This window comes from Hemisphaericaspora subhashii (genome assembly GCF_019202705.1).
Source record: "Hemisphaericaspora subhashii strain CBS 10753 chromosome Unknown scaffold10, whole genome shotgun sequence".
NCBI lineage: Eukaryota > Fungi > Ascomycota > Pichiomycetes > Serinales > Debaryomycetaceae > Hemisphaericaspora > Hemisphaericaspora subhashii.
Genome location: NW_026057440.1, coordinates 160,602 through 188,596, shown reverse-complemented (window position 1 = coordinate 188,596; position 27,995 = coordinate 160,602). Strand labels below are relative to the sequence as shown.

General features: G+C 32.9%; 13 protein-coding genes across 13 annotated transcripts; 5 read left to right on the top strand and 8 right to left on the bottom strand. All coding sequences in view use genetic code 12, as the record gives it.

Moving 5' to 3' along the window:
• Positions 1-339: 339 nt before the first annotated feature.
• On the bottom strand, positions 340-1,605 carry LYS22 (Lys22p; the record flags this gene model as incomplete). The annotated part of the gene is made up of 2 exons (XM_049410107.1): positions 340-1,530; positions 1,576-1,605. 2 exons carry the CDS (start codon positions 1,603-1,605, stop codon positions 340-342), a joined length of 1,221 nt encoding a protein of 406 aa, XP_049260796.1.
• A 1,651-nt stretch (positions 1,606-3,256) lies between these two features.
• On the bottom strand, positions 3,257-4,327 carry J8A68_005981 (uncharacterized protein; the record flags this gene model as incomplete). The annotated part of the gene is made up of 1 exon (XM_049410106.1): positions 3,257-4,327. One exon carries the CDS (start codon positions 4,325-4,327, stop codon positions 3,257-3,259), a length of 1,071 nt encoding a protein of 356 aa, XP_049260795.1.
• A 1,332-nt stretch (positions 4,328-5,659) lies between these two features.
• Positions 5,660-7,216, top strand: J8A68_005980 (tetrahydrofolate synthase; the record flags this gene model as incomplete). Its single annotated transcript, XM_049410104.1, has 1 exon — positions 5,660-7,216. One exon carries the CDS (start codon positions 5,660-5,662, stop codon positions 7,214-7,216), a length of 1,557 nt encoding a protein of 518 aa, XP_049260794.1.
• A 146-nt stretch (positions 7,217-7,362) lies between these two features.
• Positions 7,363-8,568, bottom strand: J8A68_005979 (uncharacterized protein; the record flags this gene model as incomplete). The annotated part of the gene is made up of 1 exon (XM_049410103.1): positions 7,363-8,568. The coding sequence occupies one exon, from the start codon at positions 8,566-8,568 to the stop codon at positions 7,363-7,365; it is 1,206 nt and encodes a 401-aa protein (XP_049260793.1).
• A 208-nt stretch (positions 8,569-8,776) lies between these two features.
• J8A68_005978 (non-specific serine/threonine protein kinase) lies at positions 8,777-11,578 on the bottom strand (the record flags this gene model as incomplete). Its single annotated transcript, XM_049410102.1, has 1 exon — positions 8,777-11,578. One exon carries the CDS (start codon positions 11,576-11,578, stop codon positions 8,777-8,779), a length of 2,802 nt encoding a protein of 933 aa, XP_049260792.1.
• Positions 11,579-12,014: 436 nt separating this feature from the next.
• On the top strand, positions 12,015-14,159 carry SUV3 (ATP-dependent RNA helicase; the record flags this gene model as incomplete). Its single annotated transcript, XM_049410101.1, has 1 exon — positions 12,015-14,159. One exon carries the CDS (start codon positions 12,015-12,017, stop codon positions 14,157-14,159), a length of 2,145 nt encoding a protein of 714 aa, XP_049260791.1.
• Positions 14,160-14,414: 255 nt separating this feature from the next.
• Positions 14,415-14,963, top strand: J8A68_005976 (gluconokinase; the record flags this gene model as incomplete). The annotated part of the gene is made up of 1 exon (XM_049410100.1): positions 14,415-14,963. One exon carries the CDS (start codon positions 14,415-14,417, stop codon positions 14,961-14,963), a length of 549 nt encoding a protein of 182 aa, XP_049260790.1.
• A 1,158-nt stretch (positions 14,964-16,121) lies between these two features.
• On the top strand, positions 16,122-17,141 carry J8A68_005975 (uncharacterized protein; the record flags this gene model as incomplete). Its single annotated transcript, XM_049410099.1, has 1 exon — positions 16,122-17,141. The coding sequence occupies one exon, from the start codon at positions 16,122-16,124 to the stop codon at positions 17,139-17,141; it is 1,020 nt and encodes a 339-aa protein (XP_049260789.1).
• Positions 17,142-17,198: 57 nt separating this feature from the next.
• On the bottom strand, positions 17,199-19,043 carry J8A68_005974 (uncharacterized protein; the record flags this gene model as incomplete). The annotated part of the gene is made up of 1 exon (XM_049410098.1): positions 17,199-19,043. One exon carries the CDS (start codon positions 19,041-19,043, stop codon positions 17,199-17,201), a length of 1,845 nt encoding a protein of 614 aa, XP_049260788.1.
• Positions 19,044-19,724: 681 nt separating this feature from the next.
• On the bottom strand, positions 19,725-20,936 carry ERG10 (acetyl-CoA C-acetyltransferase; the record flags this gene model as incomplete). The annotated part of the gene is made up of 1 exon (XM_049410097.1): positions 19,725-20,936. One exon carries the CDS (start codon positions 20,934-20,936, stop codon positions 19,725-19,727), a length of 1,212 nt encoding a protein of 403 aa, XP_049260787.1.
• A 477-nt stretch (positions 20,937-21,413) lies between these two features.
• J8A68_005972 (uncharacterized protein) lies at positions 21,414-22,100 on the top strand (the record flags this gene model as incomplete). The annotated part of the gene is made up of 1 exon (XM_049410096.1): positions 21,414-22,100. One exon carries the CDS (start codon positions 21,414-21,416, stop codon positions 22,098-22,100), a length of 687 nt encoding a protein of 228 aa, XP_049260786.1.
• Positions 22,101-22,478: 378 nt separating this feature from the next.
• Positions 22,479-23,708, bottom strand: RIM11 (serine/threonine protein kinase; the record flags this gene model as incomplete). Its single annotated transcript, XM_049410095.1, has 1 exon — positions 22,479-23,708. The coding sequence occupies one exon, from the start codon at positions 23,706-23,708 to the stop codon at positions 22,479-22,481; it is 1,230 nt and encodes a 409-aa protein (XP_049260785.1).
• A 1,906-nt stretch (positions 23,709-25,614) lies between these two features.
• Positions 25,615-26,739, bottom strand: J8A68_005970 (uncharacterized protein; the record flags this gene model as incomplete). Its single annotated transcript, XM_049410093.1, has 1 exon — positions 25,615-26,739. The coding sequence occupies one exon, from the start codon at positions 26,737-26,739 to the stop codon at positions 25,615-25,617; it is 1,125 nt and encodes a 374-aa protein (XP_049260784.1).
• Positions 26,740-27,995: the final 1,256 nt, after the last annotated feature.

Here is a 27,995-nt window from a genome sequence, read left to right as displayed (position 1 = left end):
AATTAAATATGCCCTTGTTTAATTGAATCTTTTGAGTCTCATTCACTACTATATGTCACATTTCTCCGACTACAAATGTATTTTTACTGATTTCTTGTTTCAAATATCGTAATCATGTTGGGGATTATTAGAGTTGCATGTTGATATGGCTACAGCGATATGGTTCGAGACACTAATAATATAAATTCTAAAATACAATCTTTACATACATATATAAGAAAGTCAGACAAAACCAAAATCGTTAAAATAAACATGTAATTCCCAGCACAGAAATGAAAAAAAAATGATAATAATTCGAAAGGACCTAATATGGGACGTCTGAAGCTAAAACTATTTTATCTAATTCGTCTTTTGCTTCTTAGCTTCAGGTTCATCCTCCACATCTTCAGCACCATTAGCCACTGGCTTTAAGGCTGGAGTTGTTTGTTGTTCGGCATGATAATCCTTAATTATAGAATCGACATCGTCAATATTCAATTGTCTGACATCACCCAATAATTTAATCTTGGCTGTGACTTCCTTACATTGATCATCAGTTAAATTCAAATTCAATTGATCAACTCTTGATTTAATAGCGTTCCAACCAGTCAACCTGTTAGCAAAATGAATATATCTGGTTAAACCGAAATCGCTTGGGTTTAAGATTTCATAAGTTGAAGGATTGGCCAATATAGCTTTAGCATGAATACCAGCCTTGTGAGTAAAGGCACAGAAACCAGTAATTGGGTTATTGAAAGGAATATTCACTTGTACGGCATCAGCAACCAAGTTTTCTAAATCTCTCAACTTGTGTAATTTATATTTAGATAAGACGTAATCACGATCAGCAGTGATCATTCTGGCCATCAAGGCACCTAATGGAGTAATACCATTACGTTCACCAATACCCAACACTGAGACATCGATTAATTTAGCACCAGCTTCTAAGGCAGTATAGGCGTTAGCAATAGCACATCCAGTATCGTTATGGAAATGACATTCAATATCACATGAAACAACAGACTTTAAGGTCTTGACTAATTCATAAACTTGTCTTGGGTTAGCACAACCGACAGTATCAGCAATACCGACTCTATTCACACCGATCTTGTCAACAGTTCTGTAAATGTTCAATAAATCAACAATATCTGATCTAAAAGAATCTTCGGAACTGAATCTTATTTCAATACCCTTTGATTTAACAAATTCAATAACTTCAATTGCAGATTGAGCAATATAATTCATATCTTTACCATGAGAAAACTTTCTTAAAAACTGGGAAGTACCAATAACGACATCAACTCCGTCAACACCAGTTTCGACCGCCACTCTAGCATCATCCATATGACATCTAATATGAGTTAAGATCTTAGCCTTTAAACCTAACTTACAAATGGCTTCACAATCACGACGAGATTGTTCAGAAGCAACTGGGGAAGTTAATTCGATATAATCAACACCGAAATCATCCAATGCCTTGGCAATTTCAATCTTCTTTTCAGTTGTGAAGAATGCATTGGCGAATTGTTCACCTTCTCTTAAAGTTGTAAGCTATTGAAGCTTAGACGATTGTAAACTATTCTTTAGTCTTCCTACACCTGGATAAGGATTTGATGCAACAGACATTGTAAGTATGTGTGTGTATTGTAATTAAGATAGATAGGGATGAAAATAGAGGAGAAAGGAAGAAAGAAGAAGAAGAAATAAAAAAATTGAAAAAAAGAATTAAGGATTATAATTTATATAATAAGGAGAATTGCAGTGAGAGAAATGAAAAATTTTTCAATTAAATTTATTCTACTAGTTGTATGAGTAAGAGAAGAAATAGAAGGTGTAATTTGATTAAAATAATTTTTTTTTTAATCAGTCACCTTTCCCAATCGGGTAATCAGCGGCAATCCGCACTTCTATCGCAATTTATTTTTTTCCATTGTTGTTGACTACTGCCACTGAAAAATTATGACTCATAATTTAAATTTTAATATAATCAAATCAATTTCCCTAACAAAAAATCAATGAGTAAAATTCTATTTATTTTTACGGCCTTTTGTTTCAAATATGAAACGCACCCCCTTTCCATTGGTTATGAAATCATACTATGTACATGAGCATATTATCCAGTTTTACTTGTGAGGCTTCGTTGGTGCATATATTCAGTTATTTAGTATGGCATATCACTGGTATTACATGTAATATAGTATGAGAATTTTTATGACTCATAGTTCCGAAATGCCATAAATAAATTTAAATCAACTGACTGCGAAAATTATCTTCACGTGACATATGTCCCAAAAATTATGCTTATCGGCTGTCGCGAATGGAGTATATTTCGGAATTGAATTACCAACCAACTGGACGTACGGAATGTTGAATCTTGGCTGGGATAATTCAATTATACTGCAATTAGATGTATGGCCAGATCAATTATAATGAACATCCTACAGCTTACTGACCTCCAATTAAAGCAGACTCTTTACTAGATAATGGATCATTAGAGACTCGACGACATGCAAATTTATTCTCGTACTCGCTCTGAACTGCTTGATCCAGCCAAAACACTTTGTGTGAATGCCCCATTCTCGTTAAATCATTGTTACTTTCTCAATGAGATTAACTATTCCCTGAAGCTACTACTATATCCACTAATAACAGAATGACGTGTTGGATGATTATCAACGCCAAGTCGCGGATTGGATAGTTTTGAAAATGGTGATGTATTTTAAAAAAGCTTAGAAAGGGTTTATAAGAGGAAATTATGTCTTTGGTAATTTGTGAAGATTATTTGAAAGAAACATAATCTAGTCTGTTAACTATTATTACATTCTTTCTTATGTATTCCTATAATAAAACTATATGTAATTAGTGCCTGACGGGAAAGACAAATCTGGAAAACAGTGGAAATTCCCAATTGGACGTTTTCGGTCTCAGATTTCAGACATTTTTTTCTTCCAGTTTAACATGGTTGCAAAAACACGACAATTTCTAGTTGCAAGAAACAGCTATATTCTCAAGTGAACATATTAGAGATCATTAAGGCTCCCCTTCTGTTTGCCTATCTGAGCTTCAAGTTTTTAAAACACATAATAAAATTGAAATACTATACACACACTATATAAAACTTATAGATGAAGGAGGGGGAGAAGAAAACATGTCATAATAGACAAACCTGTTAACAAATGAATAATAACAACAAACAAGCAAGCATAATATAACAAAGAATAAACAAACAACACCCATAATCAATATGGAATAAACGTATCTTCTTAGCAATGTCTTTCTAGACTTCAGTGGATACCATTTTAACAAATCTAAACAATTCGGATTTCATTCTAACTAATTCAACATCTTTAATATTCAATTTTCCATTCATTCTACTAACGATTTTCTTGACAATTGAATTAGTTTCTTGATTAGTTAACCCAGTAATTTGATGCCAATTATAATTAAAACGATCTTTATGAATTCTTCTTTCTTTTAATATAGTTAATTTAAAACATCCAACAATCAATTTCTTTAATTCAAATCCCATATCTTTATAATTTATGAAATTATTAGATTGATTAAGATATCTTAATAAATAAATGATATCCATATATCTAAATAAATAAATTATACCCTTCATAAATAATGGTAATGTTAATTGTAATCTACATGTCAATAATAATAAGAATTTATCTAATGGAAGTTCATTGGGTTTCATTTGACGTGGGGATTCAGGTGGGAATGAATTATGGATCTTGGTTGCAATATATTTAACTATAATTGTCATCAATTGGATACGTTCATTCTTAAATTGTTCTGGCGAAAGCTGTTGTGATTTGGTTGTAGTAGTGGTTAGGGCTGTGGATGCAGGAATGGATTTTTTAACTTGTTGAGATGGGCGGGCATGAAGACGTTCAGTGTGTTCTTGTTTGACGACGATCGTATGTTCCTTTGGTTGAATTTTAAGTTGAGATGGGGTTTGTTTCTTAACGGGTTGTTGAATTCGTTGAGTTTGTAATATAGGTGTCGCAGCCTTGGATAGTATAGACTCTTTGTTATTACTTGAAACAGATTGTGTTTGTTGGGTAGGTGGCGTTGGTTGTTGTTCAACAAAAGAACTTTGAACTGTAGTTGCTGGTGTTATCCTACCTGAATTCTTCCAAAGGGAACGGAAAGTATTAATCAGAACATTGTCATCGTCTCCTGATTCATCATCACTGACTAAATTTGGAATGTCAATGAATTCACTGAAATCGTCATTCAAGTCCTCATTATTTTGTACAGATGAGATATCAAGTGAGGAAGTTGTTTCTGCATCTGGGAAAAATCGAAATTGGTTATGATGGGGATGGGTAATGTTGTTCATCTTGTTATAATATGTGTTGTTAGTGCTAAGATTCGAAGTATTTTGAATAGGATTCTTATAAATATTGTCATCAATCATATTGGGGGAAAACTTGCAGAAGATTATTTGTATGTTTTCTCTCTGTTAATATAATCTAAATAAGGATATAATGAATTCTAATTCAGATACTTCTTTTTAAGTTAGTAAATTCAAAATATTTAAACCAACTTGACTGGGGAAATGAAAATAATAAAAACCTTTTTATATGAAAATATCTAATAAACCAAAATCTTGAAACTTGTGAATAATATACAAAAGTTAGTTTCAAGAATTACGAATTAAAAAAACCTGGGTGGTAGTAGCAGCAGTAGTAGTAATCAATAAACGGGGGGGAATCACGATATATATAAATGTATAAATGTTGTAGAAAGATAATCTCCTTTAAATGATGTAATACATTGTAGATTTCTCTTTCTTTATGGTAAATATAATGTTAAAAAATTAAAGTAAGTAAATTAGTAAAATCGTGATGACTGTTTTTGTTTATTCGTTTTGTAATCAGTTGATGATTCCGAATTGTTTGTTTATTTATAAAGTGACTTATATGAAAATATGAATCCCTTGTAAGTTGGAAAAGCAGAGAGAAATAGAAACTGAAAGTGTGGAAGATTTTCTTTTGTATTTTCTCCTTTTAACATCCAATCTTACATAGTTTAAAAGGAGAGAAATGTTTTCTGACTCATCTTTTTCTGGTTTGTGTCATTTGTGTCATAAGTTTATGTTTTTGTCATTTGTACACGACTTTGTTACAAAAGCCTACCTGGAGAACCGACTTCGGCTCCAATTGTAGAGTGCTACTCTTTAAGGAATGCTCCAAGTTGGCCACTGCTTATAAAGCTGACAGAGTGATTAAAGAAGTCTGATGTCATTGCTAACACAATATCACTCCTTCAAATTAAATAGCTTTGGTTTCATGCACTTGACTAAGGTGTGTTACTTTTTTTGGTAGAATTTTCCAACAAACTCATTTTGCAACCAATAAAATCCATAAACATAACGCGTTCTTCCTGCCTTTCAAAATTTCATGATTTGTAACACAGGAAGACCCTTTGAAGGATCAGATGTATAACTGCTTATAAAATTCAGAATGCTGTATTTCCATCTCAAAGATTCTTTAGAAATGTATGAGCAATACATTATGTGAGGCTCATGCCAAATTTCCTATTTTGGTCTACAAGGGTCTGACAGTTTTTCTCACCATTTTGACTTCTTCAAGAAAGACTTCGTACACCCGATTCGTATAGCCTCCTTCGTATACTCCAGCTATTAGGTTTGTTCATTTTTTTTGCATCTATGAGTGAAACACCAAGTGATCCAACATCTGAAATGAGAAGTTTAAGAACTTATAAGGATGCAATTAATGCCTTAAATTCTCTTCAATCCAATTTTGCTTCAATTGAAGCCATGAAAAAGTTAGGTCCAAGTGTAAATAGAAATGAACTCTCAATTGGAGAAGTATACGAATATACAAGAAGAATTGGATATAAACCTTCCGATTTTAATAAATTGAATATTATTCATGTAACTGGTACCAAAGGAAAGGGATCAACTTGTGCGTTTACTGAATCTATTTTAAATCAATATCGTCCTCAACATATTTCCAAAATTGGTTTATATACTTCACCTCATTTGAAATCAGTTCGAGAAAGAATTAGAATTAATGGACAACCAATTAATGAAGATAAATTCACAAAATACTTTTTTGAAGTATGGGATAGATTATCAACAACTACTTCTGATCCAAATAAATGGCCAAGTTTGCAACCTTGTGATCAAGTGAAACCTATGTATTTCAAATACTTAACCGTGTTGTCATTTCATGTATTTATGCAAGAAGGTATAGATACCGCTATTTACGAAGTCGGTGTAGGTGGGACTTATGATACTACAAATATTATTGATAAACCAACCGTTACTGGAATCTCGGCCTTAGGAATTGATCACACGTTTATGTTGGGAAATACAATTGAAAGCATTACTGAAAATAAAACTGGTATCTTTAAAAAAGATACCCCGGCATTTGTTTCTGAGCAAGTTGAATATCCCCAAACTCATGAATTGATCGAGAAGAGAGCAAAAGAATTGCAGGCTTCATCGTTACAATTCGTAGAGTCCGACTTACCAAAAGACGTCAAGTTGGGATTATTGGGAGACTTCCAAGGTGCCAATGCCGCATTGGCAGTGAGATTAGCCACTACCCATTTGAAATCAATAGGTATAACAGAAGATTTACCGGAATTTAACCCCGAGGGATCAATCAAGAAATTATCTGACAAGTTTATCACTGGTCTCGGGAATGTAGATTGGCCAGGGAGATGTCAAATCATCAAGAACAAGCCTGGATACGAAGGAATAACTTGGTATATTGACGGTGCTCATACTATGGAATCAATAACTGCCGCAACTACTTGGTTTAAACAAGAGCAATCCAAATCAGAAACTAAGAACAAGAGAAAGGTGCTATTATTTAACCAACAAGGACGAGAAAACTATCGTGAATTACTTCAACAGCTTTATCAAGTTTTACATAATTCTGAACCCAAGATTGAATTTTCAGATGTGATTTTCACTCCAAATATAACTTGGTCTTCAGGTCAGTATAGTGCTGAATTGCTTTCAAAGAATACCTCTGAAGATACAGTTAAGAAACTTGAGATTCAACATGATTTCAGCAAAACTTGGAAAGAATTGGATGGGAATCGGGCAACTAGACATGTACTTCCGGATATTGAAACTTGTCTTAATTACTTGAAATCAGAAGCACAGAAAGAGGAATTAGAAGTGTTTGTATGTGGATCATTACATTTAGTAGGAGGATTTTTAGTTGTTCTTGACAACGAGAGAGAATAGATCCCAATCTGTTCAAAAAATGTATAAATGTTGTGTATATAATGTGTTTATATTAAACCTTGAAAACGGAATAGACATTAGTATATTATTATGGTACAATAGAAGTTAGTAGTAAAACGAAAAATACACAATTAAAAGTGAAACGTCTAGTTAGCAGTACTACCAACAATGCTTTCTCTAGCTCCAGCAACGGCTTCATCAATATTAGTTAAAGCATCTTTCCATTGTTGTAAAGCAGCCTTAACAGCAATCCAATTCTTAGAATTGTCTTCACCTGCTAAAATAAATCTATTAACTCTACTCAAATAAAATGATTCTTCAACTTGATTCAATTTTCCTTCAATAACACCGGCCTTAATGGCTTCGATTAATAATTGTTCAAATTCAACACCAGATTGAACATTTGGGATTTCACTATATTTAAAAACAATATCATCATGTTCTGGGGAGGATGAAGCATCAGCAAAGTATTTGGCCAAGTTTAAAATCTTGGATTTTTTATGAATGAAATCAGCTGGTAATTCAGTTGGAATTTCTTCAATGGTGATAATTTCTCCACGAACATATTTGTTAAAGATGGTAGATAATTGTTGTTGTTCGTTCTTTAAAGCTTGAGCAACATTGTTGTTGACTAAGAACGAGACATCGACTTGTTGGGATGATAATGCAAATGTGATAAGTTGATTTAATTCTCCAGAATTTAATTCATATTGATTTGTGAATGATTTAATTAAATCCAAAGATTTTTTGGAGAATTGATTATCCAAATTAATTAATTGCCAGAATATACTTCTAATTTCTGAATCATCACTATTGGCTTGTTTTAACCAATGGATTAAATTGGATGAAACATTATCTTGAATTAAAGCAAAATCAATTCCTGAAGTTTTGATAACTCTCAAAATCTCTTTCAAGAGAGTAATTCTAGTCTTGGAGGCACCTGGAACTAAGTTGAAGATTGTACTTAAGACAGATAAGATGGTTGCTGATTTTATAGATCTTCTATCTCTTAATGATGGTGGTTGGGCAGGGTCAGTTTCCAACAATACTTTAATGATTGGTGATTCAGCATTATCTAATACTTCTTGACTACTTGAAAGTTCGGAAGCAATATGAAGCAACAAGTAGAAAGCTGGTTCAAACTCTTTATCTGTCAATTTCTTGAAGTTTTCACTAGTAGAAACACCATATACCTTGTTTAATAATTCTGATTTGTTGGAGATTTCTTCCTTTTCTAAGTATGAAGAAATACTTTGAGAAAATTCAGTATTCTTATTTATTCCATCAATAATTTGGGAGTATTCCTTAACGGAATCTCTTAATTCATTATTCACTACAACAACAGATGCCATGACTCCTTTGGTGTGTCCTTAAAGTGGGTTGCCTCTTCTCCTTAAATGCCACTTCTCATACAAAAATATTAAAGCCCAAAGTGAAAAAAAAATTTTCCAGTCGCGGTCAATATGCAGGATTAAAGTAGTGTACCAAGTTCAAAATTTTGCAATCACTAAAGTCATTAAATTCATTTCTACTTGCTATACAGTAACATCTATAGAATCTCTACATATCACTACCTTCATCTTCTTCATCTATGACAGGCTCATACGTTGGTTTCAAATTACTATGATAATTAGAACTCTGAATCCAATGTTCAACTTGTCTTGTTTCTTCATATACCCTTGGAGAAGGTGATGATGTAGCTTGGAAGAAGGTTGGACTAGGATTAGTGCGTCTTTTAACCTGTTTAACGCTTTCATTCTTATTTTCAAACACAGGCTTCATCGGCTTTCTATTTCCCAACTTATACCCACCTAATGGTGGAGAATGAGTACGATAATATGGTTGTTGGTCGGCAAATGTAGTTCCAGGTGATGGTAAATTGTTAAAAAATGATGCATTGTTATTTACACTTTTCATTGATCTCATCTTGGCAAAATCAGGGAGAGGAGACAAATCCATAGTAGGTGGTTCTTCCAGTAGGACATTCTTAGTAGGAATTGGAGCAACAAGGATCGATTGATCAGATATATCTTCTGAAGAATTACTTGGTAGATCTGCGAGTGATGATTTCAATCTCATCGCAGGATTGGTTCCAGTTGAAGATGCCGTATCTGATGAAACTGTCCTTCTATACCCAGGTCTCTTTTTTCCATTCCCACTTTTATTATGTGTAGCTCCAAGACTAGAACTAGGCGTCATTCCAGTAGACAGTATTCTATTATCGTGTGACATATTAAGACTGGATTCATACATTTCGTCATCTTCGTCATCGTCTTCCATAGTATCAGTCTCATCTAAGATATCCAATTCAGATTCGGACAACATAGTTGACAATTGACTTAGTCTGCTGATTTCACTAACTTGAGAAATCATAGATGAAGGTCTGGTACGACGAAGTCTAGTCTCTGGAGGTGTCCGAGGGGCATCTATACTTCCTGTCTGACTACTTGGCTGAATATGCTCAAATGACGGACTTGCTACTGGGTTTTCCATAATATTTGGTTTTTCTGTATCAATAATGGAGAATGAAGGTTTACGAATACGTTCGTTACTCGTGGATGCAAGGATATCATGACTTCGGCTTTGCTTAATATGATTCCCCATCGATAAGGGCTTTTCGGCCGAGTCTATTGTGCTCAAAGGTAAACTCAGCTGTGATATAACATCTTCATGCATGTCATGATCCTTATGTTTCTTCCAAAATTGAAGCTTATTAAAAATATGTGCTTTGCTGCTTGATTTCTTAGTTGCCAGTTTATTGGACGATACCGTAGACAATCTTCTTTCGTCAGGTACAAATGACACTGAACGTCTCAAGGAAGTATCGACTCTCGTTGATGAGGGAGATATAGTGCGAGATCCTCTTCTTGACCTGGAAGAAATTTTTGAATTTGAAGTGGGTGATTGTGGTGACTCTGGCAATGAAAATAATGCCTTTGGAGGATCATCTTTGGAGGCAAGTCGTAAAGTAGACCCGCTACCGGTCTTCGGCAGAGGTGGGTCTATTCGCTTGTCTAAATCCATTGACTTTCGATATTCATTAGCTTGTTTTGATAAATTTGTCTTGCTTGAATTTTTCAACGAATTTAAACTCAAAGATGAAATTATTCTTTCAATAGGTTGTGAACTTAAAACTGACTGGTCAGAAAGAGAGAGGGCACTTTTGACTCTCTTTCTTGATTTCTTTAATGTAGTCTTTGCTTCGTAATATTTTCGCTTTTTTTCTCGCATATACTTTTGTTTCTTGCGAGAATACTCCTGAGTTAAACATAATTCATAAAAAGCCGTTAGGGTATTCATTTCGTTATTGAAAACACTTGCTTGTAGTTCGTCAATATCCACGTTAAGTCGCTGTAATCGTTTGACTAGTTCACGTTCAATTTTGGATTCAAAGGGTCTTTTGGCGCAATTGTAATGTTGATTGATTGAAAGAACAGACTCTGCGTCTGTTGCAACTCGTTTACTATTTTGAGCCAAGTATTTTGTATGATGATCAATCAAAAAGGATGAATTCAATATTTCATTCAAATCAGGTCTTTGGTTTGGATCTTTATTTAACATTTTCCTTATTAGTTGGTTAACTTCCTCTGGAATCCTTTCGCTATATATTGGTTGTTCGTGAAGGATCTTGGTTCGTGTCTTCATATCATCATCATCGTCAAATGGTAAAACGCCATACACCATAGCATATAGTATTATTCCTAATGACCATATATCAACGGCAAAACCAGAATACTTTTCATTCTTTAATAATTCTGGAGCCATGTAAACAGTAGTACCACATATTGTAGATAATAGTTTTCTGTTGTATGGATTAAACTCTCGCACAAACCCAAAGTCGGTCAACTTTATTATAGTCCGTTTCTTATCTGCTAGTAAAATATTTTCTAGTTTTAGATCTCGATGGCTTAGATTCAATGAGTGAACATACTTAAGTGCAACAACGATCTGAAGGAATAAGTTCTGACATTCTGGAATGTCCAATCTTTTCTTTTCGTAAATATAGTAGTATAACTCACTTCCTTCACAATATTCTAATACAATCCATAGGTGATTCTCTGTTTTGATAACCTCATAAAGATTAACTATATTTTTATGCTTTAATTGCTTATGATAATATATTTCACGCACTATATTAGGATCATCTATTAATCCACATTTTAATACAACTTTTATGTTTAACAATACGTGTCTTGCTAAGTATACTTTTCCGAATGCTCCTTCTCCAATTTCTTCAATTATTCTATAATTACCAATTTGACTTATCTGAGCCGATGTTATACCAAGATAAAACTCATTAAACTGTGCTGCCAACTGTGCAGTCTGGTTCTGATCATTAACAAATCTAGATGTTCCGACCATCTAGCAATTGAATCCACTTATTGTAGTATTGTTGCTAAAAAAAAATATGAAACAAAAATTAATTCTCTTTAAAACCAAACGATTGGTGAATTGGAAATAATAATAATAAACTCTATAGATAAAAGATGTTTCTCTTTTCTAAGAACTCTAAACGACTACAACTAAAGATCAATTCTAATTTGGTGGAGGGTTCAGTTCATCAATCTTGAATGGAAGTTATGCAACGAGTCTCTCTCAATTTATTTTAAACTTTTTTGTTTGTGGATTTTCTATGAACCCTGACCGGAAGTCATTCCTATCACGTGCCCATGTCTCATCTTCGGTTGGTTTCGGTATGTGGACACTACCCATGGACTAAAAACTTCACTAAGGTTTTAATTCATCATAAGGATGAACACACAACCATAGCAGATCGCCCTAGAAAGCAGGATTTGAAATGAGTGCAAGAATACTCCTTCGTTCAACCAGTGGCCCAGTTGTGCTGAGAATACGGGCGTTATGGCATGCTACTCCAATCAATGCAAGTATCCAACGAAGCCCAGCGGGCATCCATCGATGTCATTTTGCAACAGCTACACGAGTCCCGCCTTCTGAACAAGGAAATATTTCCAGTAAGGCCATTCAAGATGAGAAATTTCATCAACTTAAGCAGGTAGTGGAAACACCTCTTTTAAGGCTTCAAGACCAACTCAAGTCAAACACAGTCACGTATCCATTGAATTTGATAAATGAAGAATCGGATTCTTTCAAACATTCTTTGATGATAAAATTTAGAGAGAATATCAATCGTCAACTCGAGAGCTTCACATATGATAAATCCAAAATGACACCCATTTCACGGATTACTTTGGTAGATTTCATAAATCCTAAAATCGAACATATTACTCAATTAATATATTTGATTAATGCTGGTAAATATCCTAAAAACTTTTTGGAATTTAATAAATTAGAAACTAAACAAGATTTATTATTACAAATTTTTGGCCAATTATTGTATCAGGAATATTATGTTCAAAAGATTGAAACAACTCCTTTTGAGGAAAAGGAAATTGATTTTTCAAATCCTGCCCAATGGTTTCCATTAGCAAGAAAAATGAAGCGAAAACTTATCATGCACGTTGGTCCCACCAATAGTGGTAAGACCCATCATTCACTTCTTAAGTTATCTCAAGCAAAAACTGGTTATTATGCTGGGCCATTAAGATTATTAGGACGTGAAATCTTTGAAAGATTCAACAAACAAGGGATTGCATGTAATTTAGTTACTGGGGAAGAAGTGATTCCTAGACTTGATCGCCATGGGAAAATTAGTGGACTTACTTCTGGAACAATCGAAATGATTCCACTCCATAAGAAGATGGACCTTTGTGTGATTGACGAAATTCAGATGATTGGAAATGACGACAGAGGAGCTGCATGGACAAATGCAGTGCTTGGTGTGTTAGCTGATGAAATTCATCTATGTGGAGAAGAAAGCGCTATTCCGATAATTAAACACTTAGTTAAATTAACCGGCGACGAGCTTCATATAAAGCGGTTTGAAAGATTAGGAAAGTTAACTGTGGAAGATGAGCATGCTACTCTTGACAGTTTAAAGAAAGGTGATTGTGTTGTCGCTTTTTCTAGAAGAAAACTTTTAGACCTTAAGCAAATGATTGAGAGGACTACAAATTTCAAGGTTTCAATTATCTATGGGGCATTACCACCCCAAATTAGATCTCAACAAGCTGAATTATTCAATAATGGTTCGCATGATATTTTGGTGGCAACAGATGCAGTAGGAATGGGATTAAATCTTAAAATCAAAAGAATTGTGTTTTCTAACATTGTCAAATTTGGTTCTAGATTAACAAACTCAGAAGCCAGGCAAATTGGAGGACGTGCGGGTAGGTACTCGGCTAAAGAAGCATTCCCGGAAGGGTTTGTTACCGCACTCGATTCAAAGGATCTAGCGTTTATAAAGAAATGTTTTGAGGCAGGTCCAGGTAAAATACAAAAGGCTGGTATATGGCCGCCTGCTCATATTTGGCAGTACTATATGGTCAATACGAATCCCGAATTGCTGATCACAGCTAGCTTGAAAGAGTTTACAAAGAAAATTCCGAAATTAGATCACTTTTTCATCTGTGATGGTAGTATGATTGAGAACGCCCGTCTTTTGAAAGACGATTTACTTGCGAAAATGTCGATTCATGACCAGTACACATTGTCGAGAATTCCGCTTCGAAAAGACGACGAAGCTGAGGATGTTCGAGAATTCATTGACGCCATAGCTTCAGCAAAAACCAAAACCGTCTTTGACTTTTCATTTTTGGATCTCAAGGTTCTCTCGCAAATTAGTATAAGAAGCACCAGCATTGATCAGATCCTGGCAACATTGGAAAAACTAGAGTCTATGCACAGTCTAGTAATTACGCTCAAATGGCTTGCACATAGGTTTCCAGATATTTTCGTAGACAGAGAAAGTCTTCATGACATCAAGCTGTTGATCGAGAAACGAATTGCTGAGGAATTAGATACCACGAGTAGATGGAACAAGCTCGGATGGACCAATTTTAGAAGGGGCCAAAAAACTGTATAAGTAAGCTCTATAAATACTTGTAAATAGAATAGAAATAATATTTGATTCATAATAAATTTAATGAGTGGAAAATTTATGTGAATTTATTATTTAGCGTGGGGGATCCCTTCAACGTAAACTTATTTTGGATCCCCCACTTTTTGTAGTTGGTTTGTCCGCATTGCTGGAAATTAAATTTCCAGAAATTCCCACCCAGATTTTTATGATTCCTTTTAGAATAGATATCTAGAGAAAAAGGCAAGATCTCAAGAAATCATGACACGTAGAAGTACAGTTATTGTAGTTGGTGGACCAGCAGGTACTGGGAAGTCAACTCAAGGTGAACTATTTGCCAAGAACTTAAATTGTCCGCTTATTGAGGGAGATGATTTGCATCCAAAAGAGAACGTTGATAAGATGGCAAGAGGACAACCTTTAACTGATGAAGATAGATGGGGCTGGTTAAAGGAATTAAGTGAAGTTGCCAGTACTAAAGCATTAGATGAAAATAATGAATCTGGTCTTTGTGTGGTCACTTGTTCGATGTTAAAGAAAATATATCGTGAATTTATTAAAGCCAATGCAATTCAAGCTTCTGAATTAAATTTCAGATTTGTGTTCTTATACACTACATTCGAGGAACTCGTGAAACGTGTTGAATCTAGAAAAGGTCATTATATGAAATCTGAAATGGTTAAGTCTCAATATGATATTATGGAAATTCCAAAGGATGAAGAATTGGGTGAAGCTATACCAATCGATACTACTAACAAGACTCCAGCAGAAATCTTTGAAGAGATAATAACAAAGGTCAAATTTACTTAATAGTTTCTATGTATTTTTACGTCTACCATTTATAGATCTTAATGAAATATTACCAATTCACAAGCTCGTCTTCTTATGAAAACTATTGGAGATTTATAAACCGCATATGAAATTTTATGAGATACAAAACCCCAAGGCTCATTTAGGTGGAAACTTTTCCTAACAGTTATTGAACTTTCCTTATCAATGAAATCGCTTAGAGTTGAAATAAAATCATCAACGTATTACCCCTTCTTAATTATATCATTCAAATCTCTATAAATACAAAAAAGTCCTTTTTTTACTCAATGTATTTTTTTTAACCAGAATGTGAAGCTAGAAGTGAATTAGAAAAAAATGCGCGCCAGGAACAAAAAAAAATTGAGAAAATCAAAACAAATAAAACTTTTCTAATAATTAATAACAAAAAATAAACTATCATGGGATTGTATCTCCAAGTTTGTGTGGTAATGAAATAGGTGTAAGAGAGCTCCAAAAGCTCATTATGAAGTAGCCAATCGTCTCTATCTCCACGTAACAAAGTGGGATAAAGAAAGAAGAAAGAGTAGACAAATTCTAGGCTTGGTAAATTCACCTCTAAGATAGAGTGTATAAGAAGCCCTTGCAGGGAGGGAATTTCAAGCCAAAGATTTCTAGAGCCACTAAATTTCAATTAAAGTTTCACTTCTTCGTCAATTGATGCCTTTACGTCCCTATCTCCCTATCTCCCAACTATGACGCCCCCACATTCCCGGATCCAGTACTTTTAACTGCTATGTTAAATACAATCCAGACTCAACATTGTGGCTTTTAAGTCTGTCTTTTTACACTACTCGACAAGTTTCCCCATAGGAACTCTTGGGATTGAATAAAATTGTTTCTCTATTCTTCTAAATCATTAAAAATCTATAAGCATGATAACAAAAAAACAAACCACTATTCTAATTAAATAGTCCTTGTTAATAAATAAAAAGATCTCTAAACTTTTTTAAAACTCTAAAACTTCTCATTATGCTCTCATTGATACTGCTTCTTCGATTTCAAACTAAAAATTTTTTTTTCTTGTCGTCGTTACCCGCCTATTTATCTACACATAATTACACATGGAAAGATATAGATAATGGTCTTTTAAAAGTGTTTATTTAGTATAAGCTTTGAAGATATATATTTCTGCTAGTTATGTCTACTTTCGATACGAATGCACTACCGTTCTTAAATCCTAGGACAGAAAGAAGGGTTGCCCTAATAACAGGAGGAAATAGTGGTGTTGGATTTTATACTGTTTTACATTTATATCTTCACGGATATATCATCTACATTGCCGGAAGAAGTAGATCTCAATGTTTAAAGTCGATTAAAGAATTAAAGAAGAAGGCAAAGGAAATAATACAGGAATACGACGTTGACGCTTCTAGTATTCGACATCTTGGAGACTTATTCTTCTTAGAGGTTGATTTAAGTAGTTTATCATCAGTTATACGAGCAGTTGAATATTTCAAAAGTATTGAAGATCATTTACATTTATTAATTAATAATGCTGGTGCAATGGCTCTACCTTTTGCGTTAACTAAAGATAATTTTGAAATACAATTACAAACAAATTATGTATCACCGTTCTTATTAACCACTAAATTATTACCAATACTAGAGAAAACCACCGATAAATTCCCTACATCTCCACCTCCTAGGGTGATATATGTTAGTTCAATAGGACATCAATTTGCCATTAGATACTTTAGATTAAGTCAAGCATTCAATTATAAACCAAATTTTATCTTCACTTGGCTTCGATATGGTATGGCCAAAACTGCAGGAATACATTTTATGAAAATGTTAGCTTTAAGAAATCCAAAAGTTCTTTCAATGACAGTACATCCTGGATTTGTAATGAATGCTAATATATTTGCATATTGGACAAGATTACCTATCGTGGGGATATTATTCTGGTGTGTGTTTGAGATTGTGGGATATTTCTTTGGCGTAAGTAGTCAAGAAGGTGCAGAAGCTGTTACTAAATGTAGTCTTGATCCAAGTTTTACAGTTGAAAAACATAATGGGAAATATTTCGGGGCGGATGGACAAGAAGCCACCCCTTCTAGAATTGCTAATGATATGGATTATGCGGCAAGAACTTGGATTTGGACTATACATCAATTAAATGAAAGAGGAATCAGGATTCCTAATAATAATGATTTTTAAATTAATTTAGTCTCTTTGTGAGGATTTGTCTATTTACATACATAGTTCGCTATAAACTTATTTATATTTGCGTCTAAGAATATCTTCTAAATTAGCGTCTTTTGTTTTCAACCCCTGTAAAAGGGTTGCTAACGATTCAGTATCGTTATCTTTAAAAGGTTGACGGCTTTGAATATCCCTTTCGCTAACAGAATGCATATTCCCGAGTTCTTCAATTTTAGGTTCTTCAGTATATACCTCAGCTTCTTCCTCTCCATCATCAAAATCTGAATCTTCAACATCTTCCCATCCATCACTATCATAATCATCGTAATACTGATCGATCTCGTCATCACCTGTATCCTCTCCACGTAGTTTCTTTTTCAATTTCATATAGGCATCAAAATCCATATCACCCTGATATTCACCTTCTTCATTATCACTGACGTAGTCACTATCATCACTATACGGCGGTTCCAAGATCATCAGTAATATTGTTGCAGAAGCCATATATTCGGGAAAATCCGCAAATTGAGTTCCCGTGAGGTCATCCTGCAATTCATCCTGCACTTGCTTAGTGGCTCTCGCAACCTCATCCTTGAAATATTGATATTTCTCTTGTAATTTGTCTTTATCTAACTTCCTTCCTGTGATCCCCTCGTATTCAGATCTAAATCGATTCAATTGCTCGTCGGAAGATTCATCATCATTATCATCATCATCATCATCATCATCATCATCATCATCTGACTCGGTGTAGTCTGAGTTAAGCATTAGATCTTCAATCCCAGCTTGACCCTGTTCGAAGATTTCTTGGAGTTGGTTGAACATGAAGTATTCATTTACATCCTGCTCTGAAGATTGAAAGTCTTCATAAATAGATTTATCTTCTTCAACCCGAGCCGAGATGTATCCCTTTGAGATTAATTCATCTTGGAGTATATGTCGTGATAGGCAGGTGTTTCTGCGAATTGGGTTGCGATCTGATAGGATGATATTATTCTTTTTAATATATGATTCTAATCCACAATGAAGAAAGACTGCCGCATTTTGTTCAAATATTGAAAAAGGGCCACTGGATTCAGATAAACTCAACAATGCAGTAAGATTCATGCTATTGATAGCTACTTTGACTTCAATTGGGTCGATTGGTTCTTCAAGTTTGAAATCCTCATCTGGCTCTCCTTCAAGCTCTAATAATGCGTCAGAAACATGAATGGTACCATCCATGACCAAGTTTGCAATTTGTCTCGGGATGTATACTTCCAAATCATGCACATCTCTCAAAAACACCTCAAGATTCCCATTTACTTGATTTAATTCATTGGTTAAGTTTTTATCTATGGTATAATCACGATTATTGATCTGATGGATGGCCCTGGTCAATGGTAAAAATGAGTCATCTTGGTGAGAATTCAACATAATGATATTTCCATCATGTAACCAAACTCTATTCTGGGATGCCGACGCATTGGATATTTCATCATCGACAATTTCCTGGCATAGTACTAACAATGGTTGTATTTCTACTGAATCAAAGCAATGAATATATACATTCTTGGTTTTGGTTGTAAATAATTGCAAGATGTGGATGAATAAATTTGACTGATCATAATATTCATGATAGTTCAATTCTCCATATATGTAGTTAATAGTTATTGATTTCTTGTGTTTGTTTTTGTATTTATGTTGTAATTGTTCAAATGTTGGTGGGGAATGAATCCAAGGATAATGTTTGATCCATGGCTTCATAAAATCAGTTAATTTTTGATAAACTTGTTCATCTGATGAAATAATAATAAAAGTTAAGTAAGTGTCCTCGAATCGATTTGAGAGTTCAAATGAAGTAATCTCTTCATTTGTCCATAAATAGTCCACATCTACCATTTTGCCATAACAATCAATGAAATCTGTAAAAGTCATCTCAATCTCATTGCAGTAATTTTAAGAGTAAGGATCTAGATTTGCGACATATTTGAAATGTCGCATTTTCAAATGTCGTTCAAGAGTTCGATTTGATTTGGCTGCAAATTCAAAGAAGTCAACTTCATCCTTCATTTGAAGATATCCCTATAACGCCATAGACAGTTTTATGGTTTCTAGTAGAATAACAAAGTTGGTTAATGTATTCTTAAAATGGCGTTATACGTGATTTCGTACGTGTCCATATATATTGTTTCCTCATGTAGAGATCTTCTTGATTTATTCCTAGTCCTTTTTCATATCTTACATGTACTCATGATCGAACTCTAAGTGCTCGCACTTTCACTCTCCCCAAAATGGAGGCAAGCTATCTTTATCAATTGCCTTTTCATTCTTCTAACACATATTTCTCATAAAAGATCTTGTACCTATTAAGTGCCTCTCATAAGAAACTTGTTTGTCTATTACCTGTAAACTACATTTTCCCCAAATTTCTTTCGCTTTTCAATACAAGAGTATAAGAGAGTTACTTTACAATGAGAAGGAATCGTTCCGCAAATCAATTTGAAAGATTTTTTTTATATTTTATTTCTTCTTTCTATCTTCTATACATAAGTACAGTTATTTTTTCTTTTCATATCTATTACAATTTAAAGAGGAGGACGACGATGGCCGAGGAACCTACAATTTAGATTCTTCTTGTTCAAGCTTAATAACAATAGAAGAAGCACCACCACCACCATTACAAATACCAGCACAACCAATCTTACCACCTTCTTGAGTCAAGACAGATAATAAAGTAACAATAATTCTGGCACCAGAACAACCTAATGGATGACCAATGGCAACAGCACCACCATAAGCATTAACCTTGGCTGGAGGTAAATCTAATATTTTAGTATTGGCAAGACCAACGACGGAGAAAGCTTCATTGAATTCATAAAAGTCAACCTTTTCAGCTGAAACATTGGCATGTTTCAAAGCTTTTGGAACGGCTAAAGATGGAGCAATGGTGAAATCAAATGGTTCAGTTGCGGCTTCACCCCAACCGATAATTCTGGCAATTGGTTTCAAGTTTAATTCTTTTAATTTAGCTTCAGAAACTAAAATAACGGCAGCACCACCATCATTTAATTTAGAAGCATTTGGAGCAGTGACAGTACCATTTTCTTTTTGGAAAACGGTTCTGGCAGATCTTAATCTTGATTCATTCAAGTTTTTAACTTCTTCATCAGCAGAAATAACAACATCTGGTTTACCTCTAACACCTTTAATAGTGATTGGAGCAATTTCATGTTTAAATTTACCAGCATCTAAAGCAGCTTGAGCTTTTTTATAAGAATTAATAGCAAATTCATCTTGTTCATCTCTTGAAAGATTATAATCCTTAGCACATTTTTCAGCAGCAACACCCATTAATTTATTTTCATAAACATCCAATAATCCATCCTTTTGAACCCCATCAACCATAGTAGCATCACCATATCTAGCACCAGCTCTGGCAGAAGGTAAATAATAAGGAGTATTAGTCATGGATTCAGCACCACCAGCAATAACAATATCAGAAGTCCCACAAATGATATTTTGGGCCCCAATTATAATTGCCTTCATTCCGGAAGCACAAACTTTATTAACGGTAGAACAAACTGTCTTGGTTGGTAAACCAGCTTTAAGAGCAACTTGTCTAGCTGGAGCTTGTCCAACATTGGCTAATAAAACACCACCAAAGACAACTTCATCAACATCTTCTGGTTTAATTTGTGGGACTTTTTCCAAAGCCGATTTGACAGCATGAGCACCTAAATCAGAATAAGTTAATGAGGATAATCCACCTTGGAATGAACCAACTGGAGTTCTAGCGGCTGCAACAATATAAACTGGAGGAACTGGCATATTTGTGTAATAGAATGTGGATATAAAGAAGAAATAGAAGTGGTGAGAAAGATTATAAAAGAAAGAATTCTGAAATAAATAAAAAATGGACAATTTGAATTATATTTATAATTTTTTTTGGGTGGGACAGAGACTAGAATGTAAGGCGCGACTGTAACATAAAAAAACTGCTCGTATATTTCATGTTAAGTATTGGTAACATCGTTTAGTCGTTTTACATTAATTTTCTCATGCAAAAAAAAAGAAAGCAAAAAAAGTAAAATTTGATCACGTGTGTATGCGGCTTGACCAATTTTACCCAATGCGGAAGTGGGAGGTGAATTTCCTCGGCCATTTCTGTCTGTTTAATATAGAGAGTTGAAAATTTTTTTATCCGATATACCCAGTGGGTTATCTCCACATAAAAACAATCCGGAACTAACCTTTTTAACCCCCACATCTCATCTCGTTGAATAACATAGCCCATTTACTCATCCAATGATGTTTAGAAATGTTATTAAATCAGGCAGAGTGATATCGCCAAACACCTTTATAAATCCATCAAAATCATCACCAATATCATCCATTACAATTCTTCGTCCGTTTCATACAACATTAATAAATCAAAAAATCTTTACAAAACCAAAACCAAAAGAAACAACGAGAGAAGTATATGAAAGTATAACCAAACATCCAATTCTTTTAAAATTACCCAGATTCACACATAAATATGCTGCTGGGTTTTTAGAACGACCAATTTCAAATGGGATAGCATTCACGATCTTACATGAAGCATCTGCAATTATACCATTACTTGGATTATGGTATCTTTTCCATAAATTTCCCGGATTGGTACCCGTGGAAATCCCCGGTTGGGCGATTGAAAAAGTGGATAAATTGATTGAAGATAATTTTCAACATTTCGAATTTTCCGGGAGTGAAGATAAATTACATTTTGCAATGGAAGGGGCTTTAGCTTATATTATTACCAAGTTTTTATTGCCCTTGAGAGTGGTTTTCAGTCTTTGGGGGATGAATTGGGTTTCTAGATGGTTTGTATATCCTTTTTATAATGCGTATCAACATTATATTGTAAATAGAGGTAAGGAACCAAAGAAGAAAGGAGAATTTCAATATGAAATTAAGAAACAAGAAACTAAAGAATTAAAGAAACCGAGATTGTAATTGTACAGTACTATTAGTAAAGTATATCTATATAACGCGGCGTGTATATATCAATATTATATATAATCAGCTTTAGTAATTAAAAGACACAACAATCAATCAAACTTAATAATTTTAATTAACAATCGTAGAAATCGTTTCAAACAAAATACATACAAAAATATAAAAGTAATAGAAAGTAATAAGTTAATAATAATAATAATAATTTAGTATATAAATTAAATTAGAATAAAAAAAACATGAATGAATGGAGTATGGAAGGGCAGGGATGATACTCTGATGGGATGGAACTGGTAGTAGTAGTAGTAATGCGCGTAAAAATCAATAAAATGTCACTGGGGGTTATAAAATATATACACAATTGTTATCTCTTGCTATTTATTCAAGTGTTACAATCATTTCTTCAGGATTCATTGGATTAAATTCATTTAGATGATTAATCAGTTGTTTCAATTGTAATTGACCCATTGCCCAATCAGGAACTAATCTATAATTTAATTCTGGTGCTACTGATAATTCTCGATCATTAAAATCAAATAATGGAGGTAAATCTTTTAAATCAGGTTGAGAATTATATAATTGATAATTTGCAGCATTCGAATGAGTATTTGGATTTGTTGATTGATGAAATTGTTGACTAAAAATTTTTCGATAATTTGGTAATTTTGTTTGAATATTTTTTAATTCATCAAAATATGGATCTACCAAAGCTTCAATACATGAAATTCTATCAATTGGTGAATATTGTAATATTCTAATTAGGAAATGTATACAATCATTATTCATTTTTTTGAATATTTTTGATAATGGTATTGGTTTTATTTGTGGGAATTTATGTTCCATATAATTTGGATTCATAGATTTAATTTGTTCTTTTGATGGGGTACCTAATATTTTAATAATTTCAACTAATTGATCAATTCCTGATTCTCCTGGAAACAAAGGTTGTCCTAATATTAATTCTGCCATTACACATCCTGCTGACCAAACATCAATCTTAGTAGTATAATTAGTAGCACCAAATATTAATTCAGGAGCTCGATAATATCTTGAACAAATATATGAAACATTTGGTTCATTTGGATTTAGAATCTTAGCAGAACCAAAATCACATAATTTTAATTCACCAGAATCAGGATTAATTAATAAATTTTGTGGTTTTATATCACGATGACAAATTCCTTGAGAATGAATATAATTTAATGCTCTAAACATTTGATAACAATATAATTTAATTTCTAATGGTGGCATACTTAAACGTTTCAGAACATAATAATGACTGGCTTTATATAAAGTCTCTGGTACAAATTCCAAGATTAAATTTAAATATAATTCTTGTTTTTCATTATTAGTATAAAAATAATATTTTAAATCAGCAATATTTCGATGATGAACTAATTTCATAATTTGTAATTCACGATTTTTAAATCGTTTATCTTGTAATACTCTTTTCATAGCAGCAATTTCATTAGTAGGTAATATTTGAGTTTGGAATACAACTCCAAATGATCCATGACCAACCATTTGAGATTGAGTATATTGAATAGTTTGAACGGCACCTGTATGCCCATTGGTTACATTTTCGGTTATAATTTCTATTTTAGACATTATGTTAGTTGTTGTTTTTCACCTATATACTGTTTTTGTCAAATCTTGTAAATACTTCTCTACTTCTTCTTTAAGGGTTATGTGTATGTGTGCGTGTATATTTCAAAATGAAAGTGGGATGAGTGTGTGTGTTTTTTAATAATAATTGTCTTTTCCCCCCAATAAATAAATAAATAAAAGGCAGCAATATAATGAATGGGTTTATATGATGATGATGATGATAATTATTAAATAATTTCTATATGTATATTGTATAACCAACCAACCAAATAAAAATCAATCGATTAACTAATTAATGTGCAAAAATGGTATTATAATGATTGTCAATGGGGGCAATGGCTAACCTGAATTGAATGATTGATAATGGTAATTACTGGGGGATTTGATGTTGTAATTAAAATAAAAAATGCTAGAAAAAAAAAACACTCGTCGATGGTGGTTTTTTATGTTTTTTTGTTTTTTTTGGTAGTTTGGGTGGTTTTGTAATTTTTATGGGGGAGAATGAAATCTTCAAAAGGGGATCACCAAAAAAAAAATTTGATAATGTCGTCAAATTAATTCTGTCTAAAAAAAATGTCTGAAGTTAAGAAATTTCTTACAACTCGATTATAACAATTGGTTGCTTTGGATTCAAGTATTGGTAAAATTGAATGGTTCAAGTGGGACAAATCTAACTTCTGTTTCTAATAAGTTGTTTTTAAATGTGGGAAAATCTTTAAGAATGTGACTGACTATTGATCTAATTTCTCCGGTGTAATGGAATGTGTTGTTAAAATAAATTAAAAAAAAGGGAAACAACAAAAAAGATGGAGATTCTTAATTATTTTAATAATCATTGTTCCCGTCTGTCTCTTTATGATCATTAGTTTTTTGGCTGCCATTTCCTGTGAAGCGCAAATAAAAAATGTCGTAAACTGTAAAATAACTCCACCTGAAATGAATGACCCCCTTGGATTTTGTACTCCCTTTTTTTTCAGTAAATAAATACTCCGATTTCTTTTGCAGGTTATGCGCCTAGTTTGTTAGTTCCTTTTTTCGCTTATTTCTTTGGACATTTTGTCGTAAATTGATAAAAATTCATTCATTAGATCACACGTTCATTTATAGGCAGTGTAATTGGGTACAATAATTGTCACACTTGCAGCATAGATCAATTATCTCTTCTCAACAATTCTAGACATATTGAATAACCATAAATATGTTATATATTGTTATTTTCTCTGGACAAGTACAATGAGCATCAAAATGTCAAGCACGAACTTTAATTTACAACCCCCGTAATCACCCACAAGATTTAGTTGTTAAGGAACACATTTATCTGAACACCGACTAACCTGTAAAACCTTTGTCAACCATGACGTCAAAAAAAATTGACTTTTTTTTTTGTTTCTCTAACCATCCCCCCACTTTCATCTCCACTAATGTATCGAATAGTCTGAAACCTTCCATACGATACAAACTTGAAACATGGTAAATTGAACAGTAACATTGTTCCTGACAACTAATAATAAATTATGACAGATGTATCATAATTATTTTCTTGAATTTTAGTGTCATCCTTTCTTTTTTTCTTGTTGCTAAGCCATCATCTAGCTATTCCAATTTAGGATATGTTCTAGTAACCAATTTAGGTAAAGTGTTAATTCGCTTCTTTCTGTACTACTTTTTTTTGCAGCCTTTTCTTTGTTTTATTGAAACACAAATCCACCACATACACACATACACAGTACACAACACGTATATTCCTTTGCTTGGATAATTAAACACACAAACACATAAACAACACGTATATGGATATACGCGTATACCACAATTTCATCTCTAAAAATAACAATTTGGAATTTGGTTAAGCTGAGTACAACTTAACCAGGTTAGTATAATAACACACACACACTCTCTCTCTCTCTCAAACACACATTAAACTGATTTGACAAAATACAATATGATTCATGAAAGTAAATAGATACATACCTATTATATCTTCATTTTGTTTTCTTGAATGCCGTGGAATAATAAGATTATTATGATTATGATTATGATTCTTACCAACATGTAATTTATCAATAATTTTTCTTCTTAAAGTAATTTGTGATTTAGTTTGATCGAAACTATTTGAACGTTCCATTAAATTAGGTACAAGATAAAGATCATGATTATTAGTATGAGATATCTTATGAGTTAATGTATTACCTGTGGTGGTGGTGGTTGCTTGTGATTTCTTGGAATCTCTTGATACTATTAATTTTTTGTCTTCTTTCAATGGTTTTGATAATCCTTCAGGTTGATGACTAAGTGATCTTTTGAATCTACTTTTAAATAATGATAATTTTGATGATGATGATGATGATGAACCACCACCAGTTCTTTCTCCAATTAATGTAGTTGATGAGGATGATAATAATCTACCACCTCTAATATTAGAATCTAATTTATGATTTAATCTTTTACCAGCATTAAATGGATCATTAAATATGAAATGATTATGATTATCAGTAGGAGAATCTTGTTCAACTTCAGTTTCACTTTCTAAATCACCTGGAATTATTTCCTTTTCACAATAAGTATAAAGACCTTTATTTTCGGGAATTGTAAGACCTTGACCAATATCCCATATGAAGTCATCATTCCCTCCTCTTGCATTAAACTTCATTAATCTATTTATGTCGTCATCTTTTGGTTGTTGCTGTTTATCTGCCACATCCTTCTCATTAATCTGTTTAACTAATTCATCAGTGAATCTTCCACATTTTGCATCCAACATCTTCTTCATCATTCTTTTAGTAGCAACTTGAGTATTATTATTATTATTGCGATTTGAATTGTTAACATGTTTATTAGCATCTTTATAAATTGGTTTATCAACAATTAAATCTCGTAAATCTGGAGTTGAAATTCCATCATTATGAAAGAATTGAGGATAATATTTATGAATATTATAAGTTGATTCTAATTGATCATAATCGGCTGTTCTTATAAAATGTTCATCTAATAAATCTTGAGTATCAATTGGATTCTTATGGAATAATTTCATTTTGCTTTGGTGGTTGGGTTTAAATAAAGGATTTTTTGTCGAAATTTTTCAGATTGTAAAATAAAAAATACTTTTAAATGATAACGGAAAAAGGGTAGTGTAGTATCGTTTGTAGTAGTTGTTGGTTATTATAGTTGGATTTCTTTACTATCGTATAAATTAGTATAAGAATAAATGTCTGTCTGTCTGTTTGAATGAATGAATAAATCGGGATGATAATTTATCCTTAAATAAAATTGTCAATAAAATTTAAATTAAATATTATTTTTAAATTAAAATAAAAAAATGTCTTTCTTTTATTGCTTTCTTTGGTGAAAAGTTTATTTTAATTAGAAGGAAAAAAAAAAAGTAAACAATAAGAGATATTTTTTTCAGTTACTAAAACAATAGCGAGCAAAATATTTTTTTACATTGTTTGAGTCTAATTTACACTATGTGGGGTACCTAAGGCAAAAGAAATATTATGAAAAATAATCATTGCGTCAACCATTCCCTCATTTGTTACGACAACCATTACTCACTTCTTACGTCAACTAGTAAAACAGTCAACCCAAAAGAAACATATGCAACATAAAAACTTTATTGAATGAAGATGTGATGATGGTTATGATTACTGGGTAATTCCCCCCTCCTCGTTTTCTTCAATTTCAAACGCATAGTCATCTAAAACAATGGCTGCTCTTTAAAAGTTGGATTGAAAGGGTTTTATTATTTAATTAGACTTCGTAAAAATGATAAACTAGTCAGGGGATTATAATAATAATAAATGATCATATAAATTTTAATTTAAATCATCATTATCGTCATAAATTATGCAATAATCAAACAGATCATATTGTATCAAATTTAAACTTTAAGATTTTTGCACAACAAAAAAAATTAATTTTTTTTCAATTAAAAATTAAATTGCTAATAAATTAATTTATTTTTTCTTCTACTCTATGAATTTATATATTGAATCATCATCTACGAACAAACCCATTTTTGACGCATAACTGATGATGGTAAGCTGTATAGTTATGTATGTCTAATCACTAATATATACATGTAGATCCCCTCACCCCCAATTTTTCCTTTTGTACTTGTACCCGCCCCTCCTCATCGTATGTCAATCCTTAAAAGGAAATAACAGTAGCTATGAGTTCACTACTCATTTCAATATACCACCATTTGATCTAATGCAATACCCCAGGATCATTACACGGATTTGCGTTGTGGATTATAAACACAAGCACTCTATTAAAATAGCAAAATTA